This window comes from Nematolebias whitei, chromosome 13, assembly GCF_014905685.2.
Source record: "Nematolebias whitei isolate Nwh7 chromosome 13, NemWhi1, whole genome shotgun sequence".
Classification (NCBI taxonomy): Eukaryota; Metazoa; Chordata; class Actinopteri; order Cyprinodontiformes; family Rivulidae; genus Nematolebias; species Nematolebias whitei.
In genome coordinates, this window is record NC_056510.1 from 25,170,335 (window position 1) to 25,190,195 (window position 19,861).

The following is a 19,861-nucleotide window of genomic DNA, read 5'->3' on the forward strand; positions in this document are numbered from 1 at the left end:
TATATATATATATATATATATATATATATATATATATATATATATATCAGGGATGCATATTGGATTTTTGGTTTTTATCCAAAATGTCGATATGTTAAATCTTATTTGGCCGATAGCCAATACCAATACTGGTATTTTTTCCCTAGACATACTTTCAGAGACTACATATCTTTCTCTGCTGTTGAATTAAAATACTACATTATTCTGCATGGTCTTTGTCAATTTGGCCTGCTACCAAATGCAGATGCCAAAAAAGGGGTCTGAAAATGATGTAACACTTCAACTTGGATTATGTATATTTGGATATACTTGGATATTATACATCATTGAGTTATTTTGATGGACTGACCGATGTCCGATATTTAATTTTCATGCTAATATTGGCCAATACTGATAATATTGCACATCCCTAATATTTACATTTAATGGTGAGGGAAGTGGTAGCTCACCGGTTCAACTCTTGGTACCGACAACATAAAAAAAAAATGTGGGTGGAACAGGTGAAGCACCCACACCTGCTTCCACCCTCATTTACTACACTCTGGGCCCTTGAGCAAGGCTCTTAACCCCCACCTTCTGCTCCCCCCCGGGTGTCCTGGATGGCAGCTCTCTGCTCCACACAGAGGGCTGTGGTAGCTCGGTGGTCTGTGGTTGAGTCAGGAAGGACATCCAGCGTAAAAATAATTGCTAAGTCGTTGTGTGACAGTTTGCTGTGATCACCACTAAGGCAGAGAGCAGACGAAAGAAGAAGATACATATTTTTTAAAAGAAAATGCAAAAGCTGACATGCAGCAAATTTACATCATCTCAGGGATGACATGGAAGAAGACAGAACCATGAGGCCAAGCAATGCCCAGACAACAAGGAACACAGAGACTCATATCAAAACTGTAACAAATAGATAATGACAAACACCTGGGAAGGAGAACAGGTGATGGAGGCAGGAGCTGATTACAAGAGGGAGACACACTAGAAAACACAAATCCGCACATCACTACAATCAACGTATTGATGCCAACATTGACTCAACAAAGCTAAGAATGACGATGTAATTGTCACAAATTTCTTCTGTATTTTCACTCTGTTTTCTCTCAGCTGTTGATTGATCATTTTTGTGAAAATGATTTCTTGTTGAGGTTATGGAGCTGTCTGTAGTATCCTTTAACAATTATTTGTAGCTTATTGAGAAATGAAGGAAGTTTTAGTTTGTTATTAAAAGTGTTTCCCTTCTCATGTTCAGACTTACATTGGACACATCCTCTTGCTGGTCAACCCAAACAAAGAGCTGCCCATCTATTCCCCTTTGGTAAGTTTGCATTTAAAATTTGCCTTTTAAATAACACGAAACATTTTGCTGTAACTTAAACATTACTTTACATTAATGTTTCACTGTATTTGATTAGCAATTGCAAATTATACATTAAAGACAGCATGTTTCCTGTATAAAAAGTCCAGCAGGAACAGATGAATTGGACCTTGTAGTTGATAAATAATGCAGTCTTCCTGTTAGGGATACACAGCAAAACGCTGAGTCTGCATCAGCCACACACACACACACACACACACACTCATTCCTTCACTCACATATCTATGTTCCCACCAGAACATATAACTGTTTATTACACAGCTATATGAACATATCTATAAAATATCTATTTTTTTATTTAAGTTTGCTGTTGCTATAATAACACTTAACAATATGTGTTACCATAAAAATCTATCTTCTTTAGAAATAGCTGACTTGGCGCCAGGTAAAGGGTTGAACCCAAAATTGATTGCATGGACAAGAAGAAAGCATTGTCTCCTGCCAGGATAGAAATGAATCCAAGTCCCTGTCTGGTTCTCCCATTCAGCCTCTGTCTGGCTTCACTCCAGGCCTCCATACCTAACTGTGAGGTTGTGGAGGAGCAGGGAGATGCATGCGTGAGAAGGACATATGTCACAACATGTGCGATGTGTTGGCCATCTGTCAGTCTCTCTGGTATCCTGGTCCATGACCCGTCCTCCATCGCTTGTCTGTAGCCTTCAATTTAACATTGCACCTGGGCATGAATGAATGTTACAGTTAATTAATATAGACAGACACCTCACACCATTACACACTCAAAGAGAGTGACACCTGGAATGGTTTTTCTGTCTTATGGTGACTGTGTTTCTCAGAACAGCAGCGTGTTTTTATCAAATGTCTCTGTCTCCCTCAGGTGAGTCAGTTGTACCTGAGCTCCACTGGTCGTCTGTGCTCTTCTCTGCCACCTCACATCTTCTCTTCTGCTGAGAGGGCGTACCACATGATGCAGCAGGAGAGACGCCCTCAGTGTTTTATCTTGAGGTACGCCTGCCACCCATTACACAAAAAAATGCACTCCGCCATGCTCATGAATCTAAACGCCCAAGAATTACATGGCCAAAACAACAACGACATTCTCATGGCTGAATAATTTTGTAAATGATCAAAAAGCTGCCCACCTGGTTTCTTCACTCCCCCTTGGCTCTACACCTGTTAAACACTCCCGGAAAGATTAATCGCTCTCAGACGAGCTATTGACCTGTTTCGTGTTCACACAGTGATGGATGTTTGCTGGAAGTGTTGCAGAGTCGCGATCTTTTTGTCCTCGACTGGACCGAGCCAGTGCCCTGATTGCAATTAAATCCTGTTCCGGCTCTCCAGTGGCATTCCCACTGAGTCGTAACCAATCTGGCAGAGAGTTAATGCACATTGGCCATCCGCCATCCATCTCACTCACGCACACACATGGCAACATTGTACTATACACTGCCATGTACACACCTTGCTGTTGTCTATCTCTTCTATACACAATGTCAATTCTGCTCATATCTTACTTTTGGTAAAGATTGTCTTTATGCACTATAGTTCAATATCCCTTATACACACACAAACACACATGCAGACACTTTCACACATTTGTAGGCAATCAACAACCCTCACGAGTCAAGTGATTTAACAAAATGCCCTTGAAATCTAATAAAGCTGGTAAATTGGAAGACAGTGGAAGGACATTTGGACTTCACACTCAGCAGGTCTGTTTGTAGGAAATGTAGCAAGACGTGCGCACACAGTCAAACAGCATACCTAAAGCACCTTGCGGCCATTAGTGCAGGCCTCTGACCTTCTGAAGCCATCTGCTTGGTGTTACTGTGCACATCTCAACCCTCTGCGTGTCAGTGAGCGTCAGAGCATGCTCTGTAGATGGACCTTATGTCAGCCTTAATATCCACACAATGGAAAACTAAAAACAGGCACTCAGTGTACAAAAAGTGGTGGTCATTGGGTAGAATGCTCTCAATGTCAGCGGAAAAGCTGCAAATAATCAGTTTAATGGGCGAACATCCCTGAAGAGTTGATGTCAGGTGGGTGGAGGCATTTAATGGAGGGGACAGATGTTGGAAACACCCCAATCACTGACGTCTCACACCTATTCCTCTGAGATACAGGCTCAGTTTACTGCATGCCCTTCATGTGTTTCACTTTTTTCTCAAAATGTTAATGAGAAAATGAGATTCTGACCGAAAGTAAGCACTTAAAGAATGACCAGATTAGGACGCAATTTGGTGCACAACGCAGTTTTAAATAATTTACCTTATTTTCTGGAGTATAAGTCGCATCAATCGAAAAAAGCATCATGAAGAGGAAAAAAACATATATGTCGCTTCGGTGTATAAGTTGCATTTATTATTTGTCACCGCTGACCCGTCATATTTATTATCAATTGATTTAATGGGCAAAACAGCTTCATTTCGCCTGGGTGGCGCAGCGCCATTCATCCATCCATCCATCCATCCATCCATCCATCGCGGCTGGAGGCGCTAGCTCTACAGCATTCCTCTGCCTGCACCAGCTGAATGAAGCAAATGTGCATGGGAGTACTTCCTGTTGCAGTTCTTCAAAGTTATAGCATTAATCAAAATTTGCATTATGAATATAAAAAAATATATATACTTAAGTTGTTTCGGCATATAAGTCGCAGGACTGATAAATCTATGCAAAAAGATGTGACTTTTACACCAGAAAATGCGGTATTTGAAATGACCTGGTTTGCCTAAAGCAGGCATCAGAGTGCAGAAGTGGGAACGTCACAACTGGCACCCTGGTGTTCCCAGGTAGGTGGTACCGTGAAGTTGCCAGGCATGTGGGAGGTACAGATATCACAGTTTCCCAGTGTCGGAGCCAATGAATATGGACATTTTATTGAAACACTACATCTCTAAAGCACCATGATTCAACATCTTTATAGTTATATGTGAGAACTATAACACACTGAAGCATTAGCAAATAAAAACTGTTAAGTATAACATCTTAAACCATTATTGCGCAACATAAAAGCCATCAACATGTTTTTTTTTGTTTTTTTTCTTTTCTTTAGTGGTGAGAGTGGTTCTGGGAAAACTGAGGCAAGTAAGCATATCATGAGACACTTGACAGCCCGCTCCAGCTCCAAAGGCTTTGGGCTCGAGTCCCGAATGAAACACGTAAGTCTGCAAGCTGTTTGTCAAGTTCTGTCCTTCAAGAAGTCACTTGAACATAAAACTGGAGATTCAACAGATTCTTGCATCTTTGGTTGATCTCAAATTTAAATCATACTTTGTTTTCTTCAGATTTTCTTTCTTTTCTTTAAGTCCACAGGGACAAACTCATTTTCTGTGTGTGTTCTGGTGCCTGCAGCATGTCTCACTGCACATACTGTATTCCCCCATGCTCACAGTTGAGAGAGCCACAGTAGAGAGGAGAGGGGATGTGTGGATTAGCGCAGTGTAAAATGCAGCATTTGTCTTTTTGTTAGTTTACCTGTTTATTTATTGTCATGGTAGCTATTTGTCTGTTAAGCCCACAACTGGATCATTCAGCCAGTCTTTATACTTTATATTTTTAATTCTTGAAATATTCACATTTTGGATTTTGAGATTTTAAGCTCCTGTTTGAGCCATTTGAACCCAATTACTCTAAGCATCATTATAAGTTTGGATAATTTACACTGATGGCAAATGTTAAAAACAGTGAATTATGAAACAATAAATCACATTACAAGTTGCTCTGGTTCACATTCAGAATCCACATCTACTTTCCTATTAGTCCATTTATTACTTGTTTTCTGGGAATTGTACAAAAAAGCAGTGTACAACCATCAGAGACTGCTGATTTCTGATGAAGTCATTGTTATTCAGTCAATATCTGGGTCAGATTGTCATTCTGGGAATGAAAAAAATCACATCCTCAGAGTGAATATGCACTGACATCTAGTGGTGTGAAGAGGAATCAAAGAAAGACATTCACTTACGTTCAAAATACTGTATATATATATATTTTTTTTAATTGTTAAAAATTATATGAAAAAATACAAGTAAATGTATCCTTCAAAACAAAGCAAAGTTTCTACAGCATGTCCTTTTTATATTATATGCAGGTAAACTGTATTCTTGAAGCCTTTGGTCATGCAAAAACTCCAAGAAACAGCAATTCAAGCCGCTTTACTAAGCTGTTCACCATCCAGTACTGTGAAAAGAGGAGGACGATGCTCAGAGGTGATATTCAATTCTGTCTCTATAAAACTGCATTTAAATGTATCTTCAGTGATATTTACTGTTACTTTAATTCATCTCAATATCTTCATAAAGCATATATGTCAAAATGTATTTGGTTCTTACATCTTCGTCTTGATTTATGTTTTCACATATTTAAACTCTACACATTTCTTCTTTATGTTTTAACGTAAAAATAGTGTTTGTTATCCATTATTTAAATACATTTTCATTGATTTTACTGTTGAAGCCACTGTACAACATTTATATTATAACTAATGTATACTTTATTGAATGCATAACTTAGAACAAAAACTCAAATCAAACCTTTTTTTTGTTTTTTATATATAGTTTTTTTTTTTTTTCTTTTAAATGGTCAGATCCACAGTTTTGAGAAAATTCCAGCAAGAGGCAGTAGAAGCTCATTTAAGTATTGTCAGTGCATCCATCTCTGTCTCTCTCTTCAGCTTTAACAAATGCAGGCGCTTTTCAGTAAATGCTACAAATAAAGTGTGTTACCACTATTATCAGCTTTGCTGAAATTAAATGTGCTGACAGTGTACGCTGAGTTTAAACATGTCTCACGTTTAAGCTCGAGTTTACACATACATGCTGGAGAAGTCTCGACTGGTCCACCTGCCTCCTCAGCAGAACAACTTCAGAATCTTCTACCTAATGGCTGAGGGCCTTTCCTCCGAGGACAAGAGTGCACTTTACCTCAACAATGTCCTGGCTCACAGGTGTGTGGTTGTTGCAAATAAATCATAAATTTATTGAACCAATTTAAAGCAAAGCCAATTAATAGTAACGATAATCTTTGGTGTGCTTAAGTTTTACCAGTTCAAAATACCTCTTTTTTTTTTTTAACAAAAATAGAGAGGGCTTTATTCAGACTTGGACTCTTGTTCTCTTCTCGGAAACATTTTCTATTGCTGCTCCATTATGTCATTTTTTTTATACCAGGTATCTAAAAGGAGGACATCCAGGAGAGAATCCTCCAGTAGCCACAGCATCTGTCCAGAGCAGGGAACATCTGGCTGCTGTCAAGCAAGCCCTGCGATCCCTGGGATTCAACAAACAGGTGATGATTGGCACATTCTTCCTACAGCCAAACGTTACTGACGTTACAGACATAAAAACTGTTGACCCTGATGGGTTGTTGCTGAGATTGCAATGTGCATTTCTCTAACGCAAAAGAAAGCTGTGTTTCAGCCAGCAAACACAAAAGTGTGCCCTTCAAAGGGCTCACACGTGCAGGTTTCACCTTGGACTTTTTCACAATAAGATTTAGAGGCTTTAAGGCAATCTGTCAAATCAAACAATAAAAGTTTTATCAGCACAATGACACAGCAACACCTCATAAATAATGGAAACAGACTGAGACAATCCCCCAAATAATTAAACAAGGACTGCCCCACTCACCACTGAATAATTGACCACTGCATGATGGGAGAGAGGACATGGAGGCCTGCAGGGGTCCATTTCACATGCCAATGTACGCACAAGAGGCACTCAGTCAAGCATGTATGTACAGACCTAAAATGTGTGAACAATAGCAACTGATACCTAATACAGAATTGTGTGCTTTGGTGCATTTCATCCTGTGCACTGCCAGGTGTGTTTCTCAGACCGTTAGCAGCTTTTATTCTTGCATCTTAATCTAGCATTTATTAGCAGTGACTGACCATCACCTCGCCTTTTAATCCAGCAGCAACCACTGCACATAAACATAACAGGTGGACGAACAGAGCGAAGGATGGTAGTCTTATCATATGGCATCATCGTCTGCTGGATGAGAAATCAAGGTGCAGAATGGAGGGGTGGGGGATTTGTGGAAGTAATAGACCACCTATTTGTCTCTGTCTACAGCTCTCATCAGCAGACAACTCTCAGACCCAAAGGTCAATCATCATTAACACTTCCTATCTGTTCTCTCCCATGTTTTTTTTTTTTAACCTTCCCCTCGCTAAGCATGGGAGAAATGAGAAGCGGGCGAGGATGGAGGGGGGGTCGCTCTGTGTATAGAGTGTCAGACAGAGACTAATGCTTGTATTTATCTCCCAGATATCAGCTCCAATATCCTGCCCTGAGAGGGTTCACACACAGATATGTGCACACACATCCTCAAACTCGGGCTTTCCCCCATACTCCTTCCTAGATACAGAGCAATTGAATAGTGTGTGTGTATGGGGGGAGGGGGGTCCATAAGATGTCCTCTACTGAAGGGCACAGAGCAAGGGTGTGATAGAGGAGGAGAGGTGTGCGAACAAAGAGTTAGGACACCGTTTTGTTCAATGTTCAACACTTTGTAATGATGAAGCTGTGACTATTCTCCATTTAATTTGTTGCAAGAGAACAAGCGAAAAGATGGATGGATGGATGGATGGATGGATGGATGGATGAAATTCAATGAGACATTCCCCAACATTATCCCTATTTACAACAAGGCCTGCTTTTAAGTGAAACTGTAGCATCTCTGCTGCCTTTCGGCTGATTGTGTGCATGATAACAGCTTGAGTTTGCTCTGACTCCAGGACTTTTTGAATCCAGGTGTCAGAGTGGAGTTTTGGGGGTTGCAGTCTATAGCTTTTCTGCACTTGCACAAATTGATGAACAACAGTAGAATAGCAGATAGTACCTCATAGAGTACTATTTGTGCTCTCACCTTTTTCAACATGCACAAGCAAACCAACATCGTCCTTGATCCAAACAAACGTTTACGTACTCAGCATTTTGACCGTAACCGTTTTCATGCTCGAGACACTTAAGTCACGAGCATGAAAACGCATGCACGTGTCATTGAAATACTAAAATCACAGCACCAGTTAGTGACCTGGCATGGACACTAACCAGATTCAATGAGCGCAGCATTAAGCGTGTACATTTCTCACAATCAATACATGAACAGTCGTACATTTCCAGAGATTGTGCATGTGTAATCCGGGCCACTGCCTTCGAAATTCCTTTTTTGTTTACCAGGTTCATGCTACAAATGAACAGTTTAAAAAAATCAGCAGATTTATTCATTTTTTACAATTTTCATAGTTTTAAAACAAGCAAGTGGGACATTCGTCTATAAGTTACTTCAACTCCAGGTGAGATCTTTATAAAATTAACTGATGGAAAATAATCCACCTGACCAGTATTGTCAAAGTGAGGTTACAAGTCTTTAGACAGAACCTACTGAATCTTTGACTATAAAGACATGTTCAGGGGTGTCAAACTCACTTGCAAAAGGGGGCCAAAATTAAAACTTTTTCAAACAAAGGGCCAGTTTCAGAATCTACATTACTCAAGTTAGATACCCAACATATTTTCTTGGTTGCAGGTTCCTCAACAAGAGTTTGATTGGTCTCATGTGGTGTTCCCTGCTGCACTTTCTACATCATAACCAAAGATTACTGAAAAGAAAATCAAGTGATAAAGGTATTTTATGTCTAACAAATCATCTTGGGGGCCAAATAAGATGTCACTAAGGGCCAGATTTGGCCCCCGGGCCTTGAGTTTGACACATGTGGTAGTCATTTGTTGATGTCAACAAATCAGTGACTTCCAAACAGATTGTGGCTCTAGAGGTTTTGATTTGCAGACCAGTAGCTGCCATGATGGATCAGTGGTTGAATGGGAGGATGGAACACGCTGGTCAGCTTATTAAGAATAAAGGGCCTTGCATTCCTTGAAGGAACACACATCTCCCACTGATATTCATGCCAAAGTTAAAAAAAGATCCTATTGCTTGAGGAATGTCAAAATCTAATTGTTTTGGTCAAACTTTGAAAAAAATAAAGTGTACAATGTCAAGTCAAATTTATTTTTAAAGCACATTTAAAAGAACAGCAATTACCAAATGCTTAACAATAAGATAAAGGCAGTAAATTAAAGAAAGAGAACAAGAACAAGATGTAATTAAAGGCATCAAAATAAAAACGTAACATAAAAAGCAATGAGAAACAATGATCTACTAAATGAAATCATACTGTGTTAAACATCAGTGAAAACCAGTGTTTTTAGGAGATTTATAAAAGCATGGAGCTGTTGCAACATGTAGTGAATAACTCTGAAATACTACCGCATCACAGTTGAGCTCAGTATCTGTAAAATGGACTGATTATAGCAATTTTTGTGTTGGCTAAGGTTGATTTGCTGTGGTGGCCATCTTGAACTGAGTTGACTCCAAAAGTCAATCAGTTGTACATCCAATGCTGTTTTTAGAGGTTTAATCAAATTTGTCGAGTGTTTCATAGTACATTTTGTAACAAACAGAAAAAGACACACACACAGACACCAGCAAACCAACAACAAAAAATATGTGTTTTTTTCCCTTTAGCAACACACAATAATGTGCATGGATAAAATCCATGTAGTACAGAACGTAAAGTCTAAAATATTGTCTCAGAGGTTGGATTAGCAATATGAAAGATAAAATTGTTTTTTTTTTTCTTTCATGTGCTTCTATTCCAAAAACACAAAAGGTCATTGTACTTAAAACATTGCTGAACTAAAGAAGTGAGTAATGTTCAAAATTCAAGCTGTCCTGTTTTATTGTCAAACTCTCATATTCTCTCAAGTTACAGCATAACTTAATTCAATTTACCAGAAAGCAAAATATCCTCAGATGACATGTAGTTGCAAATGTAGAAAATTTAACAACAAAATATTCAAGTTGAGAGAAAAACGTTGAAAAATTACATAATTCACTTCAATGCAGTTTATTTGTACAGATCCAAGTCACAACAGACATCATCTCAGGGCACTGAACAGAAACATTCATATTTAAAAATAATTATTTAACATTATTTATCAGAGGAGCAAAATGCTTTGAATTTAACTCCATCACAGAACTCTCATCTTGAGCAAGCATGAAGGCGACAGTGGAAAGGAAAAACACTGAGGAAGAAACCTTTAGCAGAACCAGGCTCAGGACAAGTGACCATCTGCTTCAACCGGCTGGGTTTGAGAAGAACAGATACACAATGGCAGGTCAAGAATCACATGTTAAACTATAAATAGTATTGAATGAAAAGTATTCAATTTTAGCAAATCATTTAAGGAAAATAGGTCAATTTGTCCTCAGTCCTAACTGTAGGATTGATCAAAAAGGAAAGACTTAAGCTCAGTATTTAAACTGGACAATGTGTCAGCTTCACAGATAGAAACTGGAATTTACTTCCACAAGAGAGGAGCCTGATAACTGAAAGATTTTCCTCCCATTCTGGTTTTGGAAACTCTAGGAACTACGAGTAAGCCTGGAGTCTGAGAGTGAAGTGCTCTGTTAGGAAAATATGGAACAATAAGATCTCAAATATAAGATGGAGCTAGGTTGTTGAGAGCTTTGTTGGTTAGAAGTAAGATTTTGAATTCAATTCTGGATTTGACAGGGAGCCGACGGAGAGAAGCTAAAACTGGAGCGATATAATCTCTCCCACTAACTCCAGTTAAGACTCTGGCAGCAGCATTTTGGATCAACTGAAGACTTTTTAAAGAAGTATTTGGACACCCTGATAACAAACCATTGCATTAGTCCAGTCTAGACGTGACAAATGCATGAACCAGTTTTTCTGCAACATTTTTAGATGTTTCTAATTTTAGTGATATTATACCATACCATACCATTTTATTTATAGAGCACTTAAAACAGCAACAAGGCCAACCAAAGTGCTGTACAGGCAGAACAACAGGTAACACACAAAGCAAAATACAAAATGAAGTATATCAGAATATAGACATAAAAACGATGCAGATAATGACGACAAACCAGTGTGGAGCATACAGGTTCAAAACACAGATCATCTGGTGTTGAAAGCCACCGAATAGTAGTGGATTTTTAAACGGGACTTGAAAACTGAGAGGGAGGGGGCCTGTCTGACAAGCAGAGGTAACTCATTCCAAAGTCTTGGTCCTGCTACAGAGAAGGCCCTGTCACCTCTGCGCTTAAGACGAGTTCCTGGAACTGTGAGGAGCAACTGGTCCGCTGACCTCAGGGAACGTGGTGGGACATACGGTTGTAGCAGATCAGAGATTACATTATGCGGAAGAAGGCGGTTCTAGTAACGTAACATGTTAGCAACATAAAAAATACTATTTGCAAACAACTAAATTTGACTAAACTTTGAAAAAGAAACTGCACCTTAGTGTTGTAAATTTATCATTTATTTAAAATGTGTTTTATTGAAAATGCATGCTGTTATTATAGAAACTTTCCACATTTTCTAAACAAATGTATTATTATTATTATTATTATTATTATTATTATTATTATTATTTGGGTCCGTCTTTTTTTTTTCAGCATTCTCTTTAATACCATTTTAACCTGAGTAACTCCAACCCTTTGCATATTTTGTGTTTTTGACTCTTATAGGAGGTGGACTCTGTGTTTACGCTGCTGTCTGCTCTGCTTCAAATTGGGGATCTACGTTTCACTGCTCTGACTGAGGCCAATGCAGCCTTCCCCTCCGACCTGCAGCTGCTGGACAGAGGTCAGGATCAAATTCTACCTTTTCAGAAATGTTGCTAAATGTTACTTCCTCCCACTTTGATGCGTGCTTCACAGCTTCCCAACAGTACATAAAAGTCAGCTACTTGTTTGACCATCAGAGAATAACACTGTTTAGACTCAGTTCCCTCTCTTCTTTTGACCCCCGACCTTGTGTGTGATAATAAACAGCGTCATCATTGCCTGAATAGGAAACGGCCACTAGATGTCAGGGAGATGTGATGTCATGGCTGATGATAGTCAAGGGCTTCTGGGTTGTCGTCACCTGTTTTTGCTGCCTGTTTATGGATTCTGCTTCAAAGTTTAGTGATGACTAATCACTGACAGCTCTGCCAATCACTTAAGGACTCAAGTGGATCAGAGTTCATCTTGCTGTGTCATCAGCATGGTGTCATTATCAGAGCAGACAGCTTTATGTCTGATGCTCAGTTAATGATTAATACTGTTATTTTGATGTTTTTCATCATGTCATGTGCTCAAATGTGTGTTTTTTCTTTCCTTTCTCTCCCTAGTTGCTGGATTGTTGCAGGTGTCCTCAAATGACTTAAGCACTGCCCTCACCTCAGATGTTCAATATATCAAAGGTATCAGAGGAGTGACCCTCACCCTTCTATATTCTTTAAATGTTATGCATCACAGAGAATGATTATAATGGGACTCAGAAGTGTTTATTTTGCCCCATGTAGATTAAGATTTTTTTGTTTTATATTTGCTAATTTGTTTTGCTTAGAACATTTTATGAATGAATGCATGTATAGGACTGTGTCCAGTAGCAATACAGCTGCAAGTTATAGTAGAAAATATTTATATATATATTTTTTTTTTATTATCTTTGAAAAAGATAATTAGAAATCATACAACCAAAACCTACATTGCTGGTCTCACTACTCTCTTGTAAAGCTTAGTTGATTTTGTTGCTACCTTTTTATAAAAAATTAAAATAAAAAAAAAATCACTCCTGAAATGTTTCTCCATTCACTCCATCCTGGCTGGACTCTATTATTCACCTCTTTACCACACTCCCTGTTTTAAAACATCATGGCCATCTGGCCTCGACATTCCCATACCTCCTCTGGTATGTCATCAGGTTCATCATCTTTCCCTAACTTCATCCTCTTTAAAGCTCTCCAAATGTCATCCTCACAAATATTTCCCACTTTGTGCTTCACAGTGTCTATGACCTCTACTCTTCTTTCCCTTTTATTCTCTTAATTTATTAGCTCCTAAAAGTACTCCTTCCATCTTCCCTTCACATGTCCCTTGCTTGTTAGACCATTGCCATCTCTATCTTTAACAAGCCTAACCTGCTGCATATACTTTCCAGCCTGATCCGTCTCATCAATCCGTGCAAGTCCTTCGTGCCCTCTTTAGTGTCCAGCCTCCCATACAACTCTTCATATGCCTTCTGCTTTGCCTTAGCTACGTCCCTCTTTGTTCTACATTGCATCTCCTTATATTCCTGTCCCCTCTCTTCAGTCCTCTCACTGTCATATTTCTTCTTGGCTAATCTCTTTCTTTGAATAGTTTCATGCACTTCACTATTCCACCACCAGGTTTCCTTATCTATTCTCTGTCCAGACGACACACCAAGTACCTTCATACCTGTCTCTCTAATTACAGTTGCTGTAGTAGCCCAATCATCTGGAAGCTCTTTCTTACCACCAAGAGCCTTTAACATCTTCTCTCTGAACTCCTCACAACATTCTTTCTTCCTCAAATTGCACCAATTGATATTCTTCTCTACATTTACTTTTTTCATTTTCCTCACCTTAACATTCATCCATCACACTACCAGCTGACTTGGACAGATGCAAATGGTAAACCTCACTCAAACAGTGGTGGGTGGCATGTGTCCAAGTAGGCCATGTCTACTAAGTTAACACAATCAAGGAATGGTTATGTTAAACTGGGAATAGGGCACTTTCAGAAACTTTTCTTCTTTCATACTTTGCACACTCACACAAAATGCCTTGTTGAGCTCCTTTAGTGTACCTACTTATTTTTCCCCTGTGTAATTAATATATTAGTGAACACGTTATAGATTTTTTAACACAGTGCAGGTATTTATTATTGTCAACTGTCATCAAAAAAGTGTGGTCATACAGGCCTGTCTGTTAGTAAATTAACTCATATTCCAATAGACAAATTTCTTATGAACTTATAATGAAACTCTCAGTAGTAATCAATGATGTACACCTACAACTGAATGACTTTTAGTCAACTGGATTCAAGATAGCTGTCACAGCCAACTGACCTTTGCAAGCAACAAAACGGCTATAACTGTAATTTTTACAGATATTCAGCTAAAATTTGGTAAAGTGTAGGTGAAAGTCACCACTATCACATACTTTAAGGGGTGACTAATTGTAGGACATGTTTGTGGGAAACTTTGGCAAAGCAATATGCTACGTTCATCTGATGAGCACTAGTCCTTGACCTCTTTCAGCCACAAATACAGTACAGGAAGACAAATCTAATTCTGATTTCCATGAGCCAGAAATGTCATGGCCTTGTTATTTTTTTAATGTTTGCTTGTTTTTCAGGCGACGTGATCACTCGGCGTCACACTGTAGAGATGTCAGAACAGTACAGAGACCAGCTTGCTAAATCCATTTATGGGCGCCTCTTCAGCTATCTGGTCAATAGTATAAACGACTACCTTCAAGGACAAGATGACAGCATAGGGTAAACCTCTGTGTGTGTGTGTGTGTGTGTGTTTGATTGTGTTCATGCATCCCAAGAAGTGTTTTCACTCACCACATTAGAAGCAGACATTCTTTCAGGGCCTGCTATGTGTTTGACACTGATAGTTTAGCATTACTTGAAGTCTGAGGAGCAGTTTTGTGATAGTTTACATTTCACAACTCGCATGTTTAAGCATGTATAATATAAATGTGAAGGCCAAAGTAGAACAGAGACGGAGGACACACCTGATGTTTAATGTTTGGAGAAGTTTTATACAAAAAAACACTGAAAAAAAAAAAACTTGATCCAGTTAGGTGAAGGTCAGGGGATCCTTGGTGTTGTTGATGTTGTGGAGTCTTATCACACGCTGACAGATAACCCACATTAAATCTTTTGGAATGTGTTTGCTCCTTGCCTTGTTTACGCACCGACCACTGAACATAATAAATGTGTCAGCCACACATTTATGGCACACCCATTTTCAGATGGTATTGCACATACATGCAGACATGCGTTACGCTGGTCGTCAAGGCAGCGCAGAAAACAACTTCTCACACAGATTCCATATTCAAACTGATAATATAATAAACATGCTTTTGTCTTTTTCATGTACTTTCCAGTGATCCTGCTATGGAAATTGGAATCTTGGACTTATCTGGGTTTGAAGAATTTCAAAAGAATGAATTTGAGCAGGTGGGAAGGCGCTTTTTAATGGAGTTTTATCATTTACAAATAAAGGATAATGATGTTAATCTACAGAGTCACTGTGGCCATCTTGAGCTGCAGAGAAATATGTGGAATCATAAAGTTCAACAGGTCTCAGTCAGACCGTTTAAATGTTTGGAGTGCTTATCGGTTGCAACCCTGACATTTTTGTGAGTAATTGTAATGAATGAGCTGAGGTCTGTGGCTGACTGTGGCGTGATATTTCGGCTGTCCTCAGATGAACTGATGCTTGACACAATAACTGTCTGTGTGTGAGATGTGGGCAGCCTCACACGGGTCAGTGCAAGTGTGTGTGTTTATATATGAATGCGTTGAGGTGGGAAACCCTAGTTTAGAAATATATTTAGTCTAAGATGCATTACGAGCCACAGCAGAAAATGAGTACGTTTTTAAGAAAACAAAGCATAAAATTCTGGAAAAAGTTGAAGTTGGTTAAAACATTAATATTTTAAATATGTGCCGACGTAAATCAACATCTTTCATAATATTTTTGCAATGTTCTTGCAGAAGTTGTAAAAAAAATATTTTGAATTTAAACCAAAACTTTAGAACAACAACACAATTGTTTAACCCAGCCCAGGACCACCATTCAGTATACAGTAATATACCAGTTTTTATAATACATTTAAAATCAAACTGATCTTTTAATTTCTTCAGTATGTGGAAAAAAGGTTGTTTTTCTTCTGTTTGTTGCTATACTTAATATGTATTAATAGAGGCTCTGTCTTTGTTTGAATAAACTGTAAAATTGATCAAAATTATTATTATTATTATTAATATTACTATACAGTGATTTTTTTTTGTTCGGTTTATTGGGTTTCATTCATAATAAGAATCTTGATTTTTTTTTTTTATGAGCTGTATTTTTCCATGATTTCTAGTCTGTGTGTGTGTTTTCTTGTGTGTATGCTCACAGATAAACAGCTTACATTTCTCCCCTTATTTTCACATCAATTACTGAACATTAGAGCCACACATGCAGTGTGTAGACTGATCCAACTCACCTGTAACACCTGTTAATCTTTCGACCTTCATCAAACCCACTCTGTTAATAGACTAATCTTTGATCAAATCAGCAGGGATTCATCAGACAAGTGTGTGTGTGTGTGTGTGTGTGTGTATGTGTGTGTTTGTGTCAGTAATTCATAGCGCTCAAGTGGGTAAGTGCTTATAGCTCCTATTCAGAGCTTACACTTCCTCCCGGTGGAGCTGCTGGTTTCCTCCAGCTTTTACTAAAGGCCCTGTGTGTGTTTGTCTTTGCCTTTTGGAAGCTTGTGCGCTTGTGATGTTTGTGTCTGTGTGGCACCAAGATAAGTGGCTCGACTCATCAGGATGCTTTCTAATCGAGGCGGAAATGAAGGATTGTGCAACCTTTTTTTCAGGTCTTAAAAAGTCAGAAAGGCTGCACGATAGGAACATAATAATAATAATAATTATAATAATTTAAAGTATTTGCAGGAGATTGCATTTTAGATTCGAAGCCGCACTTTGCTACCACCTAGCAAAAGACGTCACAACCTTTTCTTTGTGCATTTATTTAGTAAGGGACACGCTCTGACATGTTTGTACACTCATATACACATAAACAAAAACAACGCATAGCATGATCAGTGTTATTAGAGCTTGTTAATTAAAACCATGTTTGTCAAGTGGTGTTGTACCTGCTCAGCACTTTACTAATGAGCTTACTCAATCAACCACCTGCTGGGACTAAGCTCTTAATGGGCTAGACTTGCTGGGAGGTAAACAATAGACAAGCATGGAGGAAAGGAAAACAACTATGGCCGCCCACATCATGAAACATCGCTCCTACTACTGAGTCGATGGGGGGTGGAACCCGAAATGTGGGTCATGACACAGTTTTGTCACAAATACATGACTGTGTTAAGAGCACAGCAGAAACATGCAAATGACTGATTATCGCTCAGCAAATTACCTTTTACAGAAAACCCCAAAGGCTCATGGAGGTATCTTTATTCTGAGCTATGTTTTATATAAAGCATCAACTACACTTACTTTGATGTACACTTTTCAACAGGCATGTTTTGCTGCGTTTGCACAGCCCACCCCCATGCAAATGGTATTTTTGATGGGGAAAAACAAAGATTTTTGGAAACAGTTTTCAAAATGGAGAGTTGTAAATATTATTTTTGAGAGACAGAGATTTTTGGAAGCGATAAGCAGCAGCTTGTTTTGTGTATGCAAACTTTTTTAACTTGTTTAGAAACCACAGTAAAATAAGACGTTTTTGTCCTTTTTACATCCTGATCTATTTGCAGTAAACATCAGTCATGTGCTGAACTAGAATATTGCAAACAATGTAAAAACAAGAGTTGTGTTAAGAATTTATAGCCAACAGTGTTCTTTTTTTACTTTTTAAGTCTTAAATGTAGATGTTACAGACACCTTATGGAATAAAATAAGTATTTCAGCATTTTTGTTTAAACCTCTGATATGAGATCTTGTTGTTGTTGTTGATTATTTAAAAAAAAGGAAAATAAAACATTGGTTTAAAACATATACAGAGTATGCAATCAGGGTATATACAAATGGTTTATTCCATAAAAACAAATAATTGCATTTGTTCAGTCATAAAACAACAGAAAACGAAGCAATGACTTTATAATATTTTGCTCCGTGTCAAATCCAGAATTGAATCCAAAATATTACTTCTAACCTACAAAGCTCTCAACAACCTAGCTCCATCTTATGTTCAAGATCTTATTGTTCCATAATTTTATAACAGAGCACCAAAGTTTATACTCAATGATCCAGGTATAAATTCAACAATGTTCAGTCAGGTCATCTGGACAGTTTCATTTTTTGCTGACACGTATCATATTTCATCCAAAGGACTTCTTCAGTCTGAGGAGCCACCAACAAACTGAGTCCCACAAACAGCATACTGCCATAGTGGAAAAAACTGTTTGCTGGTAATAAGATGGCCTCTGGGGCCCACCCTCTACCCCATCATGATGAAAACATTTATGAATGAAACTTGAGGAAGTTTAAATTAAACATTTTGGATCAATCCATTAAAACCTTTAGAATAAGACTTTTTAAACTGCGTTTCTAAAACTAGACCTTAAATACTCCAAAATTCAAATATGCAAAAATATTTTCCCCCATATTCAGATTAATATATTGTCACAAGAACAATTTTACAGAACATATATTTCTACAGTGTATTTTGGGGAGCTATTTTTATTGAGCATGACAACTATGTTACAACAAGAAGAAAAAAAAAAGCCTAAAAAACTTTTGTTTTTGTTTTTGAAGATTTTATTTTTTTGTCTTAATAAAAATTTATTTGAAACAGCCCTTGGACTCTTTTAAATATTTTGATTTGGCCCTTTGGATAAAATAGTCGCTCACCCTGAAGGTCACCTCAGGTCCATCATGTTCGAAGGAGGAAGTTACGAATGTGAACAAAGTTGTTAATTTTAAAGTATGAAAAATAAAGTTGTTGAAGTCGTTATTAATGTGAATGCAAGTAGAATTATTATTTTTTTTACCTGTTTACCTCTATATCCCTTCATTATTATCAAGTCACCCTTAAAGCTGAAGGTTTCACTCACTCACTTAGTCCATATTCGAGTGGAATAAGTGGCAGGGAGGATTTTTAGTGTTTATAAAATCCACAGAGGGTCCATTAATGAGCAAATTCACATTTTCTATGTTCCATGAGCAGTCAGATTACTCATGCCCCATTGACTGCCTCAGCAGGTTCTGTTTGCGTTTGTATTGGTGCCTTTGTTTGCTTTAAAAAACTTCCAGTTGTGTGCCTCTGGGAACCACACGGTGTGTTTACAGTGCCATGTGTGCGTGGGTGTGTGTCTGTTCCAGCTGTGCGTGAACATGGTCAACGAGCGGCTCCGGCAGTACATCTCTGAGGTGCTCTTCCAGCACGAGCAGGCCGAGTGTCGGCAGGAGGGCATCGCCATGGAAACCACCCACTCCCACAACCACCAAAGTGCTGCTCTGGACTACTTTCTTCAGGTAGTTTTGACTGGTTTTGACTAGTCGGGTCCAATTTGATCTCTTGTGACATGATTTAATATTGTGAATCCTACTCTGCAATTTAATAAAAGATTTAAAGTCACGTGGTCAAAGTGAAGAAGCAAATGTTTCTACAAACCAATATTTGCTCTGGTTGACAGCTTTCTAATTTTTGAAGCATAATGCACAGTATAAAAGATGAACTACCAGGTTTGAATGTGACAAGGGACCTCTACTCTCTTCACCCAACATCCTGATGACTTTTCTTTTAAGGTCAACATAAATATCGACCTAAAAACATGAAACAGAGAAATCTGTCTTAACCTACTTTGTATGGAAGAGAAAGCTCTGCTCTGCGAGGATCAATACGTGTCACAAGGAATAATAAAATACTGGAATCAAGTATGCTTCGTTTAAATATGA

General features: G+C 38.3%; 1 protein-coding gene across 1 annotated transcript in view; it reads left to right on the plus strand.

The window, feature by feature from the left end:
* Positions 1-19,861, plus strand: part of myo16 (myosin XVI) — a 144,731-nt gene that overhangs the window by 76,054 nt on the left and 48,816 nt on the right. The window contains exons 12-22 of the mRNA XM_037687029.1: positions 1,241-1,306; positions 2,202-2,329; positions 4,383-4,488; positions 5,421-5,538; positions 6,128-6,275; positions 6,499-6,616; positions 11,894-12,011; positions 12,541-12,612; positions 14,572-14,713; positions 15,334-15,406; positions 19,286-19,438. Coding sequence (XP_037542957.1) covers positions 1,241-1,306; positions 2,202-2,329; positions 4,383-4,488; positions 5,421-5,538; positions 6,128-6,275; positions 6,499-6,616; positions 11,894-12,011; positions 12,541-12,612; positions 14,572-14,713; positions 15,334-15,406; positions 19,286-19,438 — 1,242 coding nt within the window. The remainder of the gene's footprint in view (positions 1-1,240; positions 1,307-2,201; positions 2,330-4,382; positions 4,489-5,420; positions 5,539-6,127; positions 6,276-6,498; positions 6,617-11,893; positions 12,012-12,540; positions 12,613-14,571; positions 14,714-15,333; positions 15,407-19,285; positions 19,439-19,861) is intronic.